Below are 15,004 nucleotides of genomic sequence, written 5' to 3' on the forward strand. Positions count from 1 at the left end.
CGCCTCGTGTCTCGTCAATTAGAATAATGTCATCAGCAAATAACATGCACCATGGCACCTCCCCTTGAATATGATGAGTCAGTGCATCCATCACCAGGGCAAATAAGAATGGGCTAAGCGCAGACCCTTGGTGCAACCCCGTAATAACTGGAAAGTGTTCAGAGTCGCCTCATACTGTCCTAACCCGAGTCTTAGCTCCAGCATACATGTCTTTAATCACCCTAATATAGTCAACTGGGACCCCTTTATCCTCTAAGCAGCTCCATAAGACCTTCCTAGGAACCCGATCATACGCTTTCTCCAGATCAATAAACACCATGTGGAGATCCTTCTTCCTATCTTTGTACTGTTCCACCATCCTCCTAATAAGGTGGATAGCTTCTGTGGTAGATCGCCCCGGCATGAACCCGAACTGGTTGTCTGAAATAGACACCGTCCTTCGCACTCTCATTTCTACCACTCTCTCCCAAACTTTCGTGGTATGACTTAGTAATTTGATGCCCCTATAGTTGTTACAGCTCTGGACATCACCTTTGTTCTTATACAACGGGACCATTGTACTCCACCTTCACTCTTCAGGCATCCTATTAGTCTTGAATATAACACTAAACAATGCAGTAAGCCATTCCAAGCTTGCTCTACCCACACACCTCCACAGTTCAACCGAAATTTCGTCTGGCCCGGTAGCTCTGCCCCTTCTCATCTTACGCATTGCTTCCATGACTTCATCGATCTCAATGTCCCTACAATTACTTAATTCATGGTGACTGTCGGCATTCCTCGATTCCCCAAGTATAATATCCTGATCCCCTTCTTCACTTAAAAGTTTATGAAAGTAGGTCTTCCACCTCCTCTTAATCTGGTCATCTCCCATCAAAACTTTGTCGTCATCATCTTTTATGCACCTCATATGGCCGCATATGGTTGTTTTTAAAAAATAATTCTATATTAGATACCTTTAACTTAAACTACGATTAGTTGACATTCCTTCAAAATCATAAAACCATGAAAACAAAGATACTCACTTTTGTCCAATTTTTCAATGCGAGCTTGGTGAGTTTATATGGAGTTCTACTGAATTTTGTGCGTAATTGGAATGGGGAAAATAGTTTATAAAAGTAAGTAGTGTTTTAATTAATATCAAAGGGCATTTGGTCTAGTGGTATGATTCTCGCTTTGGGTGCGAGAGGTCCCGAGTTCGATTCTCGGAATGCCCCTCAAAACGCAGTTTTTCTTTTTAAGAAAAAAATTTCACATCTTGCTAGGTGGAAAAAGAGGAACAACATCATTTTTTTTTTTTGAGTCTATGCGATATTTATTTCTCCTGTAGGCGTTGGCAGAATGCAAAAGCTGTTTGCAAGTTTTCATCTTATATTTGTCTGGAGTTATTTTGACCGGTCAAGAAATAAATCACAATAGCAGCAGTCAATGTCAGAAATCATATTCCAATATAACAGCAGGAGTCGAAAGGAAAAAGACAAAACACAAGTTTGAATGAAGCGCAAAGACAAAGCACAATCGAGGGAAGAAGCAAAGAGCAGAATCGCCTAGAAATCTTGGCTTATCCAGAAAGCATCATTTGTTAAAGTAGAATCTCTCAAGGAAAGCATGAAAAAGCTGAAGGTTTAATTCTTACTCCTAACAGGTTTGGAAGTGAAGTACTCCCTTTGTATATTTCTGCATTAAAGAGAGCCTCTTTCTTTCTGCATTATGACAGTTAGATTTTCATATCATTAACCTTTAGAACAAGAGAAATATATATATTTTTAGTCCTGTTAAAACAATGGGGGGAAATGTACTCAAAGGAAATTGTAACATGCTTAAGTCCTATTAAAAAAAAAATATTTTTAATATCTCAAAAAGAATATTTAAATTGATGTCTAGGTTCACTCTTTTAATGGGTCTTTATATGACCAATCAATTTGAATATATTTTAATGTGTGTAAAAGTAAATTAGAATAACTTTGAATATAATATTTATTATCGTTAAATGGCTATCAAAATAAGTTATTTTTCTACATCTTTGAATCTGATCAAATATAATCTTAGTTGACTGTTTCTTAACATGATTTAGGAATCATTTCTTAGACGTTTCTTTACCTTACATCAGTTGGAATTTGACTCCTTCATGGAGTTAAATGTTTTTAATGATTGTTTTTATGTTGTTTAACAGAAAAGCAACGTTAAAAATTTGGATGAGCCTTTATGGTTTAGATTCATTATAAGATGGGTACTTTCTATTTTTGGACTATATAAGTCCTTTGTGTGGTCACTTTAAAAAGGAGTGAAATTAGTAAAACTTTTCTTTTTCTTTCTTTTGTGCGGAGTTTTCTTCTTATAAATCTTTGTTGTTTCTACTCCTAGTTATACTAGAAGAGTTTGTTGAATCCTGGGGGAGATGCCTAATATTATTCATCTCGGTGTGGGCGAAATATCCTTAATGACAGTGTTCTTGACACGCCTCAAGCTAAACCTTTTATTCTCCATAATCATCCAATTTTTCCAACAATCTTAAGGATATTTACACGCTATTATTATGAAGAATAACGCTGCTAATGTTGTTGTTGTTGCTACTACACCCGTTGCGCCTACTGTTTCTGTTCCATCGCTAATTACATGTGCCAAATCTTTTTCCGATGTTTTGAAAATTGCGGTTTTTGGTGGAGGTAATTTTAACCGCAAGCACGCTGTTGTTGACAAAGGAAAAGAAATTGCAACTAGAAGCAGCCTTGTGGATGACAACAACCGTCAGAGAAAATCAAGTAACATGTATGATAAAAGAAATGGTTATAAGCCCAAAACCAACAATCAAACCTTCAAGGAAAAAAACAACTACTTTGTGTGGCAAATCTGGCCACTATGTTGCTTAATGTCAAAAAAGGGTTGGGAATGACAATCCTACTAAGGCTAAAGTAAATTTGACTGAAGCCAAAGTGGATGATATAATTGTTGCGGTTGTTTCCCAAGTGAACCTTGTGACCAATGTGAAAGATTGAGTGTTAGATTCTGGTGCCACTAGGCACATATGTGCTAACAAAAAAGACTTTGTGTCTTACACCCAACTTGATGAGGGAGAAGAAGTTGTCTATCTTGGTGACTCAAGAACTACTCAAGTTCTTGGAAAAGACAAAGTTCTTCTCAAACTCACATATGGCAAAACTTTGGCATTAAATGACGCATTGCATGTTCCTAGTATCCGAGCCAATTTGGTCTCTATGGGATTATTAGGAAAAGTGGAGGTGAAGGTTTCTTTTGAATCTGATAAGGTCGTGTTGATCAAGAATAATAATTTTGTTGGCAAGGGTTACTATAACCATGGCTTGTTTGTACTCAATGTTATCAATGAAAATGCTAGTACTTCTGCTTACTTGATTGATTCTTTTAATTTATGGCATGATAGATTAGGACATGTTAGTTTATCTTATATTAAGAAAATGCATTCTGAAGGTCATGTGCTTTAGTTAGAGAATCTGAATTATTAAGTTTAATTCATACTGATTTAGGAAACTTGAAACAAACTATGACTAGAGGAGGAAAAAAATATTATGCGACTTTTATAGACGTTTTTTCTAGATATACAAAAGTTTATTTGTTGAGAAATAAAGATGAAGCTTTTGATAAGTTTTTAATTTATAAATCTGAAGTAGAAAATCAATTAGATAAGAAAATCAAAAGAGTTAGATCCGACAGAGGTGGTGAATTTATTTTGTTGGATGGTAATTGTGAGAAAGAATGTATAATTCACGAGATAACTCCGCCATATTCTCCACAATCAAATGGTGTAGCATAAAGGAAAAATAGGACCTTAAAAGAAATGATGAATAACATGATTGTTAGTTCTGGTGCTTCGGATAATCTTTGGGGTGAAGCCATTTTATCTGCTTGTCATTTACAAAATAGAATTCTTTATAAGAAAATGGGTAAAACTCCTTATGAGCTATGGAAAGGGTATCCACCTAATTTGAAGTATTTGAAAGTGTGAAAGTGCCTTGCTAAAGTTATGTTGCCTGATCCTAAGAAAAGGAAAATAGGATCTAAAACATCTGATTGTATGTTTATTGGGTATGCTGAAAGCAGTGCAACATACAGATTTTTAGTAGTCAAAAGTGATGTACTTGAAAATAATACTATTGTTGTAACAAAAAATGCTGAATTTTTTGAAAATATTTTTCCTTTAAAATTTGAAAAAGTTTCTGATGCTCCTATTATTCCAAGTGATAATATTTCACATGTTCCAATTATTAAAAATGATTTTGAAAGTGAGGATTTAAGAAGAAGCAAAAGACCAAGGAAAGAAAAATCTTTTGGTAATAATTTTTATACTTATCTTGTGGATAATGATCCTTTAACATATTCTGAAGCTATTTCTTCGTATGCTGCCTCATTTTGGAAAGAAGCTATTGATGTAGAATTAAATTTAATTTTACAAAATAAAACTTGAATTTTAGTTCATTTACCTCCGGGAGCTAAACCTACTGGTTGTAAATGAATTTTTAAGATGAAACTCAATACGGATGGTTCCATTGATAAATACAAAGCTAGACTTGTTGCAAAAAGTTTTACCCAAAAGCAAAATATTGATTATTTTGACACTTATGCTCCTGTAACTAGATTTTCTTCGATTCGTGTTTTACTTGTCATGACTTCTATTTATAAACTTTTTATTCACCAAATGGATGTTAAAACTGTATTTTTAAATGGTGATTTGGAAGAGGAAATTTACATGGAGCAACCTGAGGGTTGTATAGTGTCTGACCAAGAAAATAAAGTATGTAAATTGCTAAAATCTTTATATGGTCTAAAGCAAGCGCCTAAACAGTGACATGAAAAATTTGATCAAGTATTGATTAATGATGATTTTTCATCAATTGAAGTAGATAAATGTGTTTATACAAAATGTATAGATGGTACATGTGTTATTATTTGCCTTTATGTGGATGATATGCTTATTTTTAGTTCTAGCCTTGATTTGGTACGTAAAACCAAAATTTTCTTGTCTTCTAATTTTGAGATGAAAGACATGGGAGAAGCTAGTGTTATTTTAGGCATGAAAATTATAAGAGATGACAATAGTTTGATGTTGACTCAACAACATTATGTTGAAAGAATTCTTAAAAAATTTGATAATTTTGATGTGGTACCCGTAAGCACTCCTTATGATGCTAGTGGTCAATTAAAAAAGAATAAGGGAGATGTTGTAGATCAAAATAATTATGCTCAAGTTATTGGCATTCTAATGCATTTGATAAATTTTACTAGACCTGATATTGCATATGTTGTGTGTAGATTGGGTAGATATACTCAAAACGGAAGTCATGATCATTGGAATGCATTAGTAAGAGTAATGAAATATTTGAGAGGTACCATGAACTATGGTATTAAATATAGTGGATTTCCCACTGTACTAGAAGGATACAGTGATGCTAACTGGATCTCTGATTCAAATGAGACAAAATTCACTAGTGGTTATGTGTTCACCCTCGGTGGGGGTGTTATGGCATGAAAACAGCTAAACAAACAATAATAGCTAGATCTACCATGGAATCTGAGTTTGTGGCATTGGAATTAGCTGGCAATGAGGCCGAGTGGTTAAAGAACCTTTTGGCGAGTATTTCACTAGGAATTAAACCGACACCTTCTGTGTCGATGCATTGTGATTGCCAAGATGCAATAGCCATTGCCAAAAATAAATCCTTTAATGGGAAGAGTAGACATATCTGATTGAGGCATAATGTGATAAAGCAGCTGCTGAAAGATGAAATTATTTCCATAGATTATGTGAAGTCAGAAGTGAATTTGGCTGATCCTCTGACTAAACCTTTGGGAAGAAAATTAATATCTAAAATATCGAGGGGAATGAGACTTTCGCCAATTTGAGTTATATCAACTATGATGGTAACCCAACCTATGTGATTGGAGATCCCATGAAGTAGGTTCATATAGGTAATAACAAGTCATTAGTTGATCAAATGTGCACTATTAAATTATATCCCTTCCTATGGTGTATGTGTGTATATAGTGCAAGTTTGCAAGGAATGAGAGGCTGAGTTATTAAACTCTTAATCTATTAATTCATAGCCTTTTATAGGTGGTGTATTATGCTGCAAAATACACTTGATGGATGGACCTATATGAGTGTGGAGTGGGGCCGCTCCTATGAAATTTATGGCAAAAAATTTCTAGAGCACTCATGAAAACCAGGCGCACGCATGACCTATTAGCGCAAAACCGCGACAAACAACAAAGTGTGTGCGGGTATAATGTGATAGGTAAGACACTAAACTTACAAAAGAATTCTTGGTTCATAGAAGTTCTAAATTTCACCAATTGTTCTGTAAGTTTAATCTTATTTTATCTTGGTTTGGTTCATAGTCCAAGAGACAGCAGATTCGATGCATTATGCTCATTTGTGAAAACCCAGCGAAATTTTTTATTTTTCATTATAATATTCTTTTTGAGCTATGTGGGGGATTGTTAAAAAAATAATATTTTTAATATCACAACAAGAATATTTAAATTGATGTCTAGGTTCACTCTTTTAATGAGTTTTTATATGATCAATCAATTTGAATATATTTTAATGTGTGTAAAAGTAAATTAGAATAACTTTGAATATAATATTTATTATCATTAAATGGCTATTAAAATAAGTTATTTTTCTACATCTTTGAATCTGATCAAATATGATCTTAGTTGACTGTTTCTTAACATTGATTTAGGAATTATTTCTTAGACGTTTCTTTACGTTACATCAGTTGGAATTTGGCTCCTTAATGGAGTTAAATATTTTTAATGATTGTCTTTATGTTGTTTAACAGAAAAGCAATAAAAATTTGGATGAGCTTTTATGGTTTAGATTCATTATTAGATGGGTACTTTCTGTTTTTGGACTATATAAGTCCTTTGTGTGGTCACTTTGAAAAGGAGTGAAATTAGTAAAACTTTCCTTTTTTTTTTTTTGTGCTAGGTTTTCTTCTTATAAATCTTTGTTGTTTTTGCTCCTAGTTATAGTAGAAGAGCTTGTTGAATCCTGGGGGAGATGCCTAATATTATTCATCTCGGTGTGGGCGAAATATCCTTAAGGACAGTGTCCTTGACACGCCTCAAACTAAACTTTTTATTCTCCATAATCATCCAATTTTTCCAACAAGTCCTAGTTATCAAGATGTATATCTAAACCAAGTTATCTCTATGAGATATAATTTTTTTTTTTAATAAAACAACCTCAAGGTGATACCAAAATAGATGCAACGTAACTGTCATAAGGAGACTAACGCTCCATTTTTTTTTATGTTCTTGAACCGAGGGTCTTTCGAAAACAACTTCTCTATTTTCATAGGTAGAGGTAGGGGTAAGGTCTGCGTACACACTACCCTCTCCAAACTCCACTTATGAAATTCCACTGGATTGTTATTGTTGTTGTTGTCATCGTAAGGAAACTAGCCCGGCACTTACAAACATTGATTAACAAGAACTCCTACAAATATTTAAAAAGTTTGAGAAAATTGTAATGAAGAAAGAAAAAAAAACTCTTTGCTCCTCGAATAATAAGACCTTCACTTAAATTAATTTTGGTATAGGTGGACTAATTTTTTGTTGTGAAACTTAACTAATTGAAACAATATTAATTAAATGACTTTTGGTCAATCTTTTCTTTATGGATGTATTGATTGATTCTGATTTTTCAGTTCTTCAAGTAAGGGATGTTTTCCAGCTTCAAAATCAGAAGTAATTAACTAGCCGTAGTAAAAGTCTTATTAGTACAATTATTATCTGATTATTTTTAGTTCTTCATTTTGTAACATTATTAGGAATATATTTAGATGACTTTCTTTTAATTCGAAACTGTAATATAAGAACTTCACTTGAGCAGCTTTCAATTATTATCTGTAGTTCTTTCTTTAAAGTTTTTTATTGATTTATTTTAAGTAGATTACTATTGAACGTCATTTTTATCTTTTTTGGTTTTCAAATTATTTTGTAGTTTAAGTGATCGATCAGTTACTCAGTGTAATCATGACATTCGCTATCTTAATTAAATAACTAAAAATTGATTGTTAAAAAGTAAAATAGGTCCTTTAAATTGATTGTGTGTATCAACAGAGATTCCAAGGAGGGATTGCATCACTACCTATTATAATAACTAGATCTACGAGATGAAAAAAAGTATGTATTGCTGTGAACTCCAAAGTCAAATTATATCACGCAATCATTCTTTTGTCAAATGTGCTAATATATACTAGAATGTAGAACAAAGCGTTTCTTGCCTTAAGTGCATAACTTACATTAACTGATTAAAATATTGCTACTTGTGACAACTGATTACATTAACTCACCATAACGCAATGACATTGTTGGATGACTCATCAGTCAAAATTAAATATTTCCTCCGTTTCACTTTATGTGACAACATTATGATCAAATTAACTAATTTCAATGTGAATTTGGATTTAGATATATTTAAAAACTAGATATAAAGTATTCTCTCAATTTTAGTTTATGTGAACATATTTCCTTTTTAGTCGCCAAAAAGAATAATTATAATTCATATTTGGAAACAATTTACCTTTATGCAATGATTTATACCATAGTTCATGCCTAGTCAAATATATGTGCCTCATTTTATACCATAGTTCAAAAGTTTTTTTTTTTTTTTTTTTAAAACTTCATGCCTAGTCAAATATGTTCACATAAATTGAAACGGAAGAAGTAATATAAATTACAATAATTAACAATTAAAAATATTTAAAGGCAAAAATTATGGTCAAAGAAAAACTCTTTTAACTCTCCAACTAATAACTATGTCATATAAAGTGGGATAGGTGCTATAAAACTATGTACAACCAGTGGCGTAGCCACATGCACCTAAGGGGTGTCGGTTGACACCCCTTCGTCGGAAAATCATACTGTGTAGCTGGGTAATTTTTTTATAAAAAAATGTATATATACTATATATTGACACCCCTTAACTTTTTGGTGAGTTTATTTCTTATATTAATAATCGACTTCGCCACGGTGTACAACACAAATAACCCATCCAATATTCTCGTATGTTTCCAATATTATGACGACTACATTTCTCCAAAAAAAGGAAGAATCATACATACATAGTTAAATTCTGCCAGGGCCAAGGATACTACATAACTCAAAAATCAATTGGTAATGGAGAAGAGCAGAAAACAAAAAAATCATACAATTATTCCACTTAAGTTTTGCAGTTCCAATCACAGGAAAAGAATGCATTCTACACATCATTTACCATCAGCTCTTTTATCTTTCCTCAGCCAAAACCCTTAAAACACAAATTATATTAATTACTCTTAATTATTAGAAAGCACGTTCATTAATTAACATCTTATCCTACTATTTATTTGTTCCTCATAAATATAGATTAATGAGGTCGGAATTTTTGACTGCAAGATTGGCAAGTAACTTCCATGCAATTAGTAGGATCAATCCTACGAGTTGCTCTCTCTTTCAACTTTTCTGCCCTTTCAACTTCCTCTTTAGCTCTCTCCCACATACTCCTGGCACGTGCGAATTCTGACTGAGCCATTTCTATCTCTCGCCTAGTTAGCTCTCTCACACGTTCAGCATAAGCTTTCTCTATTGCAGCCAACCGGATTTGCTCGGCAGCTTGCCATTTCAGTGCCTCAACGTAGCCGGAGTCGAACCGGACGTCGCTGTAGTGATCCTGATGATGATTTACTGGTCTTATTAGGACACCTTGATCTGATGTTGGTGGTTTTATAGGTCTTACGCTAATTGAAAGTTGAAGGTCCAAAGATGGAGCTTCTGTTGATTCTGATGATCGGATATTATAGTTTGCCGAGGAATCTAATGGCCAAGAAGAGGAAGCTGCGGCATTTGGATGATTAGGTAGAAAGTGCAGCTCCTTCTGTTGCTCCTCCATTGATCTTGTGGAAATGGAATAATATATATGTTGATCAAGGTGCTGTCAAGAATTATTGTAAGAATTAGGATACATATACAAATAATTACATACTATATACCAACTGTAAACATAAGCTATTTTTTGAATTTAAGTGAGTAATTTTTTATGCACTAACCGTCTAAAAATACTTGGACAACTTACAAGTTCGGGTAAATCTCTATCATAAGTATTACTCGTACCGGTGATATGATAAAAATGTTATTACTAATATGTCATAATAGGTTAAACGATAGTTATAATGCAAATTATGTTTACACTACCAGAGTATATAACTTAAATAATCTCCTAGTAAACTTGAGTTGGGCGGACCATTCTGTAAATTAAGATAATCGATGAAATTAAGTACTCCTTCTATCTCGTTTTCTGCTTATGGAGTTTAAAAAGAAAGAAAGATTTATGAAACTAGTGTGGTCTGAGATATGCTATGAGACAGAGGCGGATCCAGAAATTTAAGTTTATGGATTCCTACAGAAATCTTAAGTTAATAGTATACAATAATGACTGGATTAGCTGACTGGGTTCCAAGCTAAATATTCTTAAACATTAAATAAATTTTTCAATACAAATACCGGATCTAGACAAAAGTTACCGAGTTCACGGGAACCAGCAACTAATGCACTGAATCCGCCCCTGCTATGAGATATGCTATGAACATTTCTCGACTATAAAATCATGTCATTAAATAAGGATAAAGTGAAAAGTTTAAAGTAAAATTATTTTTAATTTTATAAAAAGTTGTCATTCTTTTCAGGATAGAGCAAAACTAGGAAAATGTGTCACATAAAATAAGTGACAAATATGACTCTACTTTACAAAAAATATATAGGTGTCATTAAGCTTAATTAGAAACATGCATGCGGCCAGATGGTCATGCAAAATTCAACTGATACCAAAAGTTTTGGCTTTCAGAAAAGACATACTACTATGAATTGGTAAGAATCCTGCTAAAAGGCTTGCAAAAAGAAGCAAGAAAATGCCCTAAAATTCCGACTTTTTTTTCTTCTCTTTTTGTAGCTTACCCAGAAAGAAAGGTGAAGAATATCTATCATCTTCTAAATATACTCTGGCTGGAGTGCCAACTATATGGATGTAGATTTTGCTAGGTCAAATGAAATGCAAATTGTATTCTTTATTTTTTCTTTTCCTTATCTGTGAAAATGAACTTGGTAATACTCCATCCTTAGTCCTTACCCATTTATACAACAATCTTTTCGTTTTGACATCCGAAGAAGTTTGACACAATCCTACTAATAATATTATTTTATACAACTTCCGAATGTTTCTGGAATTCAAATCTAGCCAACTAATTAATCAAATTTGAGTCCATATGATGTTTTATGTTGAAGCCCAACTTTTCTATTACTTCACCATTTTCTTTCATTACTATTTATATTAATATATAAATACTGGTCAAAGTAGCACCTAAAATGCATTGCACCATTATAGTGTCACTAAAATGGGAATGAGTAAGAGTCATAAAACTGCAAATTATGATTGAACAAGCATTAAACTATATTATAAATGCAATAGGAAGTAGGGTTATAGCTGCAAAATGACCAAAATAAAAATGAATTATCTTATATCCATCTAGTAAAGAAATTTTTACTAAGTAGTGCAGTTTGACCTGTTGTAGAAGGATAATATCAAGAGCCAAATCCTTAAGATTAGGTTGGATTTCTATGGACTCCTTCAATATATATATATGGGGTTAGCATACACTTCAAAGAGATTATTGGAAATTCTGTTGACTAGAAGTGAAGTGCAATATTGTTAATGTAGAAGTACAAAAGGTACTGTGTGGTTAAGATAAGAATAAAAAAAAACTAAAAAAAGAAACAAGGAAGAGAAGAAAACTAGTACTACTACAAAACAAAGACAAATCAGGGAGAAGCTCCTCTTATTTCAGTTGCATCATTTCAAGAATTTTAAGTTGCGATAACATAGATTGACAATTAAGAACTTTACTGCATTAGATTATTCTCTATCTCTCCGAGATAAGGATAAGGTTTCCGTACACTCTATCCTTCCCAGACCTTGCTAGTGAAATTTTACTGCGTTGTTGTTGTTGTTGTTGTAGTACTGCATTAGATTATTGAATCAATTCAAAAATGAATAATCCAAAAATAAGTCTCATGCGCCTGGTCATTATTAGATAATACATTATTACATTAAGAATAACTAGTGATTGTATCATGTTCACTTTTGCAAGGATATAGTAGTTACATCATTCATGCAGCCTTTTGATTCTAATTCCACTGATATCATCAGAATCAGACGTATGAGATTCATAATTACTTCACCAAAAATATTCAAAGGAGAAAAAGGCAATCTAACGTTGGCTTTGTCACGTTACTAAACTACGGGTTAACAAAAAACAAAGATTTTCTGATTAAACTAGTCTTTATATGATCCTAAGCTATAAATCTTTCCTTTGACCTAGCTAGTTGAAGAAGACATGTTCAAACCAAAGAAAGTCAAAAGGATAGAGTAGCTAACTAACTAAACGCAATTCCCTGTATTCATCACTAAAAATTTCCTCTTTGCTCCATTTTATAATTTTTTCTGTGCTAAGTCCTTTTTGAAGAACTTCGTTATATATACGGCTAATAGGGCTCAGATATCATTAGCTTGCCCGTATTTGAAGGTATATAGTATCGTATGTATCAGTAGAAGGACCTGAAAATGTATGCATTTGGGTACTATTGGTCAAGATTTATACCAGTTGAGAGAGGAGATGAAAAGTTTTTGAACAAAAGGAAGCAGAAGAAATGGAAACTAATTAAAATAATTTGGAAGATCAGAACAGAAGAAATGGTAAATAATTAATATAACTTCATACATAGCCCCAGGAAAGTATTTTATGTAAAGCCCCAGGAAAGTATTTTATGTAAACTGTTTTAGTGATTTCGATTAGAAAAGAAAGACAGACACATACAGAGAGTGCAGAGAGGAAGAGAGAGAAACTTAGCTTATTGTTGGAATTGAGCTAGAGCGTACGTGAACGTGATGAGAATCAAAAAACTTTGACATAAAATTATAAAAAGATCAATGATCATAGCTAGGAATATAATGCAGAAGAATAAAATCCAAAAACTCAGAGAGATATCTTTTCAAACAATTATTTGATCTAAGCACGAAAAAGGCCAAGATGAAATAGAGGAAGGAGTAGTGTACCTTATGAGTTTCAGTATTCAAAGAATTGGAAAATAAAGAGAGAGAGAGAGGTACTTTTTGTTGTGCTTCAAAGCTCGAAATGATCAGTCTGTGGCTAGGAATTAGGTATATGAACAAATAAATGAAGTCAATAATTGGGGAAGCCCTAAAAAAAGGACTGGAACTTTTGAGAGGAGGACGTTATGGAGATAATGAATGAAGCAGAAGCAAGAAGCAACAAAGAGTAAACGACTTTTGAAACCGATAGATTTTGACAACAAGAGTACTGGGGTGGGGTGGGGTGGGGTGGGGTGTGCCATATATATATGATAGTAAGTATATGTGTGATATGTATATATACATACAGAAATTTAGAAAGCCAAATCACATGGATGGTTTGCTAGTGGGAGAGACAAAGCCATTACCTACTTGCATGGGTTAAAGTGGACGTACACAAACCACCAAAGATGTCATTACAAATTTCAGGAAAAAAAGAGAGGCGAATTTGTACAATTTCATCTCTGCGTCACTTCTTTCTCCTTACCCCCTCAATATATATGCATAGTTGTACGGAGTTAAGTTATATACATAAATAATAGGAGTAGTATAAAATAAAGTATATTATTATTAATGTAGGAGTATTTCATTTAGTGATAAATCAAATTTTAAGATTATTTTTATATAGCAATGCTTTTCATAGTATTTATAAGTGCCTAAAGTATAATTGTTATACGGCATAAAGCTCACGATATATATCCCTCACCCTCTCGACTTAAGTAAATAATACTATAATTGTTTGATTAATTAATCAAAATTGAAAGCAATTTTTCTGTCCCAAATTAAATGTCTTATTGTCTATTTACTTATGGGATAATACATAACATGCACTCTGAACTTGTCCCAATAAATGAGTTTTCTACTCAACCTTTACCGGTGTTCCAATATCACCCTATATTTGTTACGATTGATTTTTTGCGCACCCTTGTAAGTTATCTCCCAGTAATTCTATGTTGTGTAGCATACACACGCCATCTGGTGATGCCACTTATTTAAATGAAGACTTAGGAGAGTATTATTAGTTTGACTATAATTAATTATTTTAACCAATTTTTACGTTTAAAAACGACATCGTTTGTAGCCAAATATTTACCCCCAACCTATTTTCCTTATCAGTTCATTTTACCCACGCTGTAAAAAATACCCAAGTCGACGAAAAAGCCCTAATCTCAAATCCGTCTGAAATTCATTCTTTCCAAATAAAATTGAAAGGACAAGATGAATGTTTCTTTGATTAAACCTAGTTAGAATCTCAAATTTTCATTATATTTCACTGATATTTTGGTTTTTGACGAGTTGTTGGATTTGTTCGAGTTGCTGGATTTGTTCGAGTTGCAAGGAAAGTGGTTCAGTCACTACCACGCATTGATTCCACAATGTTTCTTCGATATAGATTTTGGAGAGAACATATGCTTTTTAAAGGTTAGCGTTGTTCGTCGTTTTTATGTTGTTTTGAGCTCTAGGGTTTTCTTTGTCACTGCTACAGTAATAGTACTGAATATGTTGTTGCATGTGGTTTAAATTGGTAGATAGTAGTCTGATATAGTTATATATCTACTTTGCGTTGGGTTTAAAATATCTTTTGAATTAGTCACAGTAAGATTCTTCCTTGGAGAAAAAATCTCCATGGATAAGCTAAACTCCTTGACAGAGGAGGATTATATAGGTGGAGTTTTTGCTTTTGCAGTTGATGTTGATGTAGATAGGTTCTCCTACTTTGAATTTCTAAGTTATGTTATAGACTTTGGCTATATTCCTTCTTCTACTCATATTTATGTAAAGCCACCTTATTGTCCTGGTTTGGTAGAAATTAAAGTGGATAGGGATATTATGTGTATT

At 33.0% G+C, this 15,004-nt stretch overlaps 1 protein-coding gene and 1 non-coding gene across 3 annotated transcripts; one reads left to right on the forward strand and one right to left on the reverse strand.

Annotated features, from left to right (window-relative positions):
* Window positions 1-1,145: 1,145 nt before the first annotated feature.
* TRNAP-UGG (transfer RNA proline (anticodon UGG)) lies at window positions 1,146-1,217 on the forward strand. Its single transcript has one exon. It is a non-coding gene; the product is annotated as a tRNA-Pro (tRNA).
* Window positions 1,218-9,177: 7,960 nt separating this feature from the next.
* Window positions 9,178-13,606, reverse strand: LOC107826351 (uncharacterized). 2 transcript variants are annotated; one of them, XM_075255948.1, is made up of 2 exons: window positions 13,534-13,606; window positions 9,178-9,955 (listed from the first exon to the last, which is right to left on the reverse strand). In XM_075255948.1, the coding sequence occupies exon 2, from the start codon at window positions 9,911-9,913 to the stop codon at window positions 9,392-9,394; it is 522 nt and encodes a 173-aa protein (XP_075112049.1). In that variant the 5' UTR covers window positions 9,914-9,955; window positions 13,534-13,606; the 3' UTR covers window positions 9,178-9,391. The 2 variants fall into 2 exon arrangements, with proteins under 2 accessions (XP_075112049.1, XP_016508799.1); XM_016653313.2 differs by lacking the exon at window positions 13,534-13,606 and adding an exon at window positions 13,130-13,404.
* Window positions 13,607-15,004: the final 1,398 nt, after the last annotated feature.

The sequence above is a fragment of the Nicotiana tabacum genome, chromosome 6 (genome assembly GCF_000715075.1).
Source record: "Nicotiana tabacum cultivar K326 chromosome 6, ASM71507v2, whole genome shotgun sequence".
Classification (NCBI taxonomy): Eukaryota; Viridiplantae; Streptophyta; class Magnoliopsida; order Solanales; family Solanaceae; genus Nicotiana; species Nicotiana tabacum.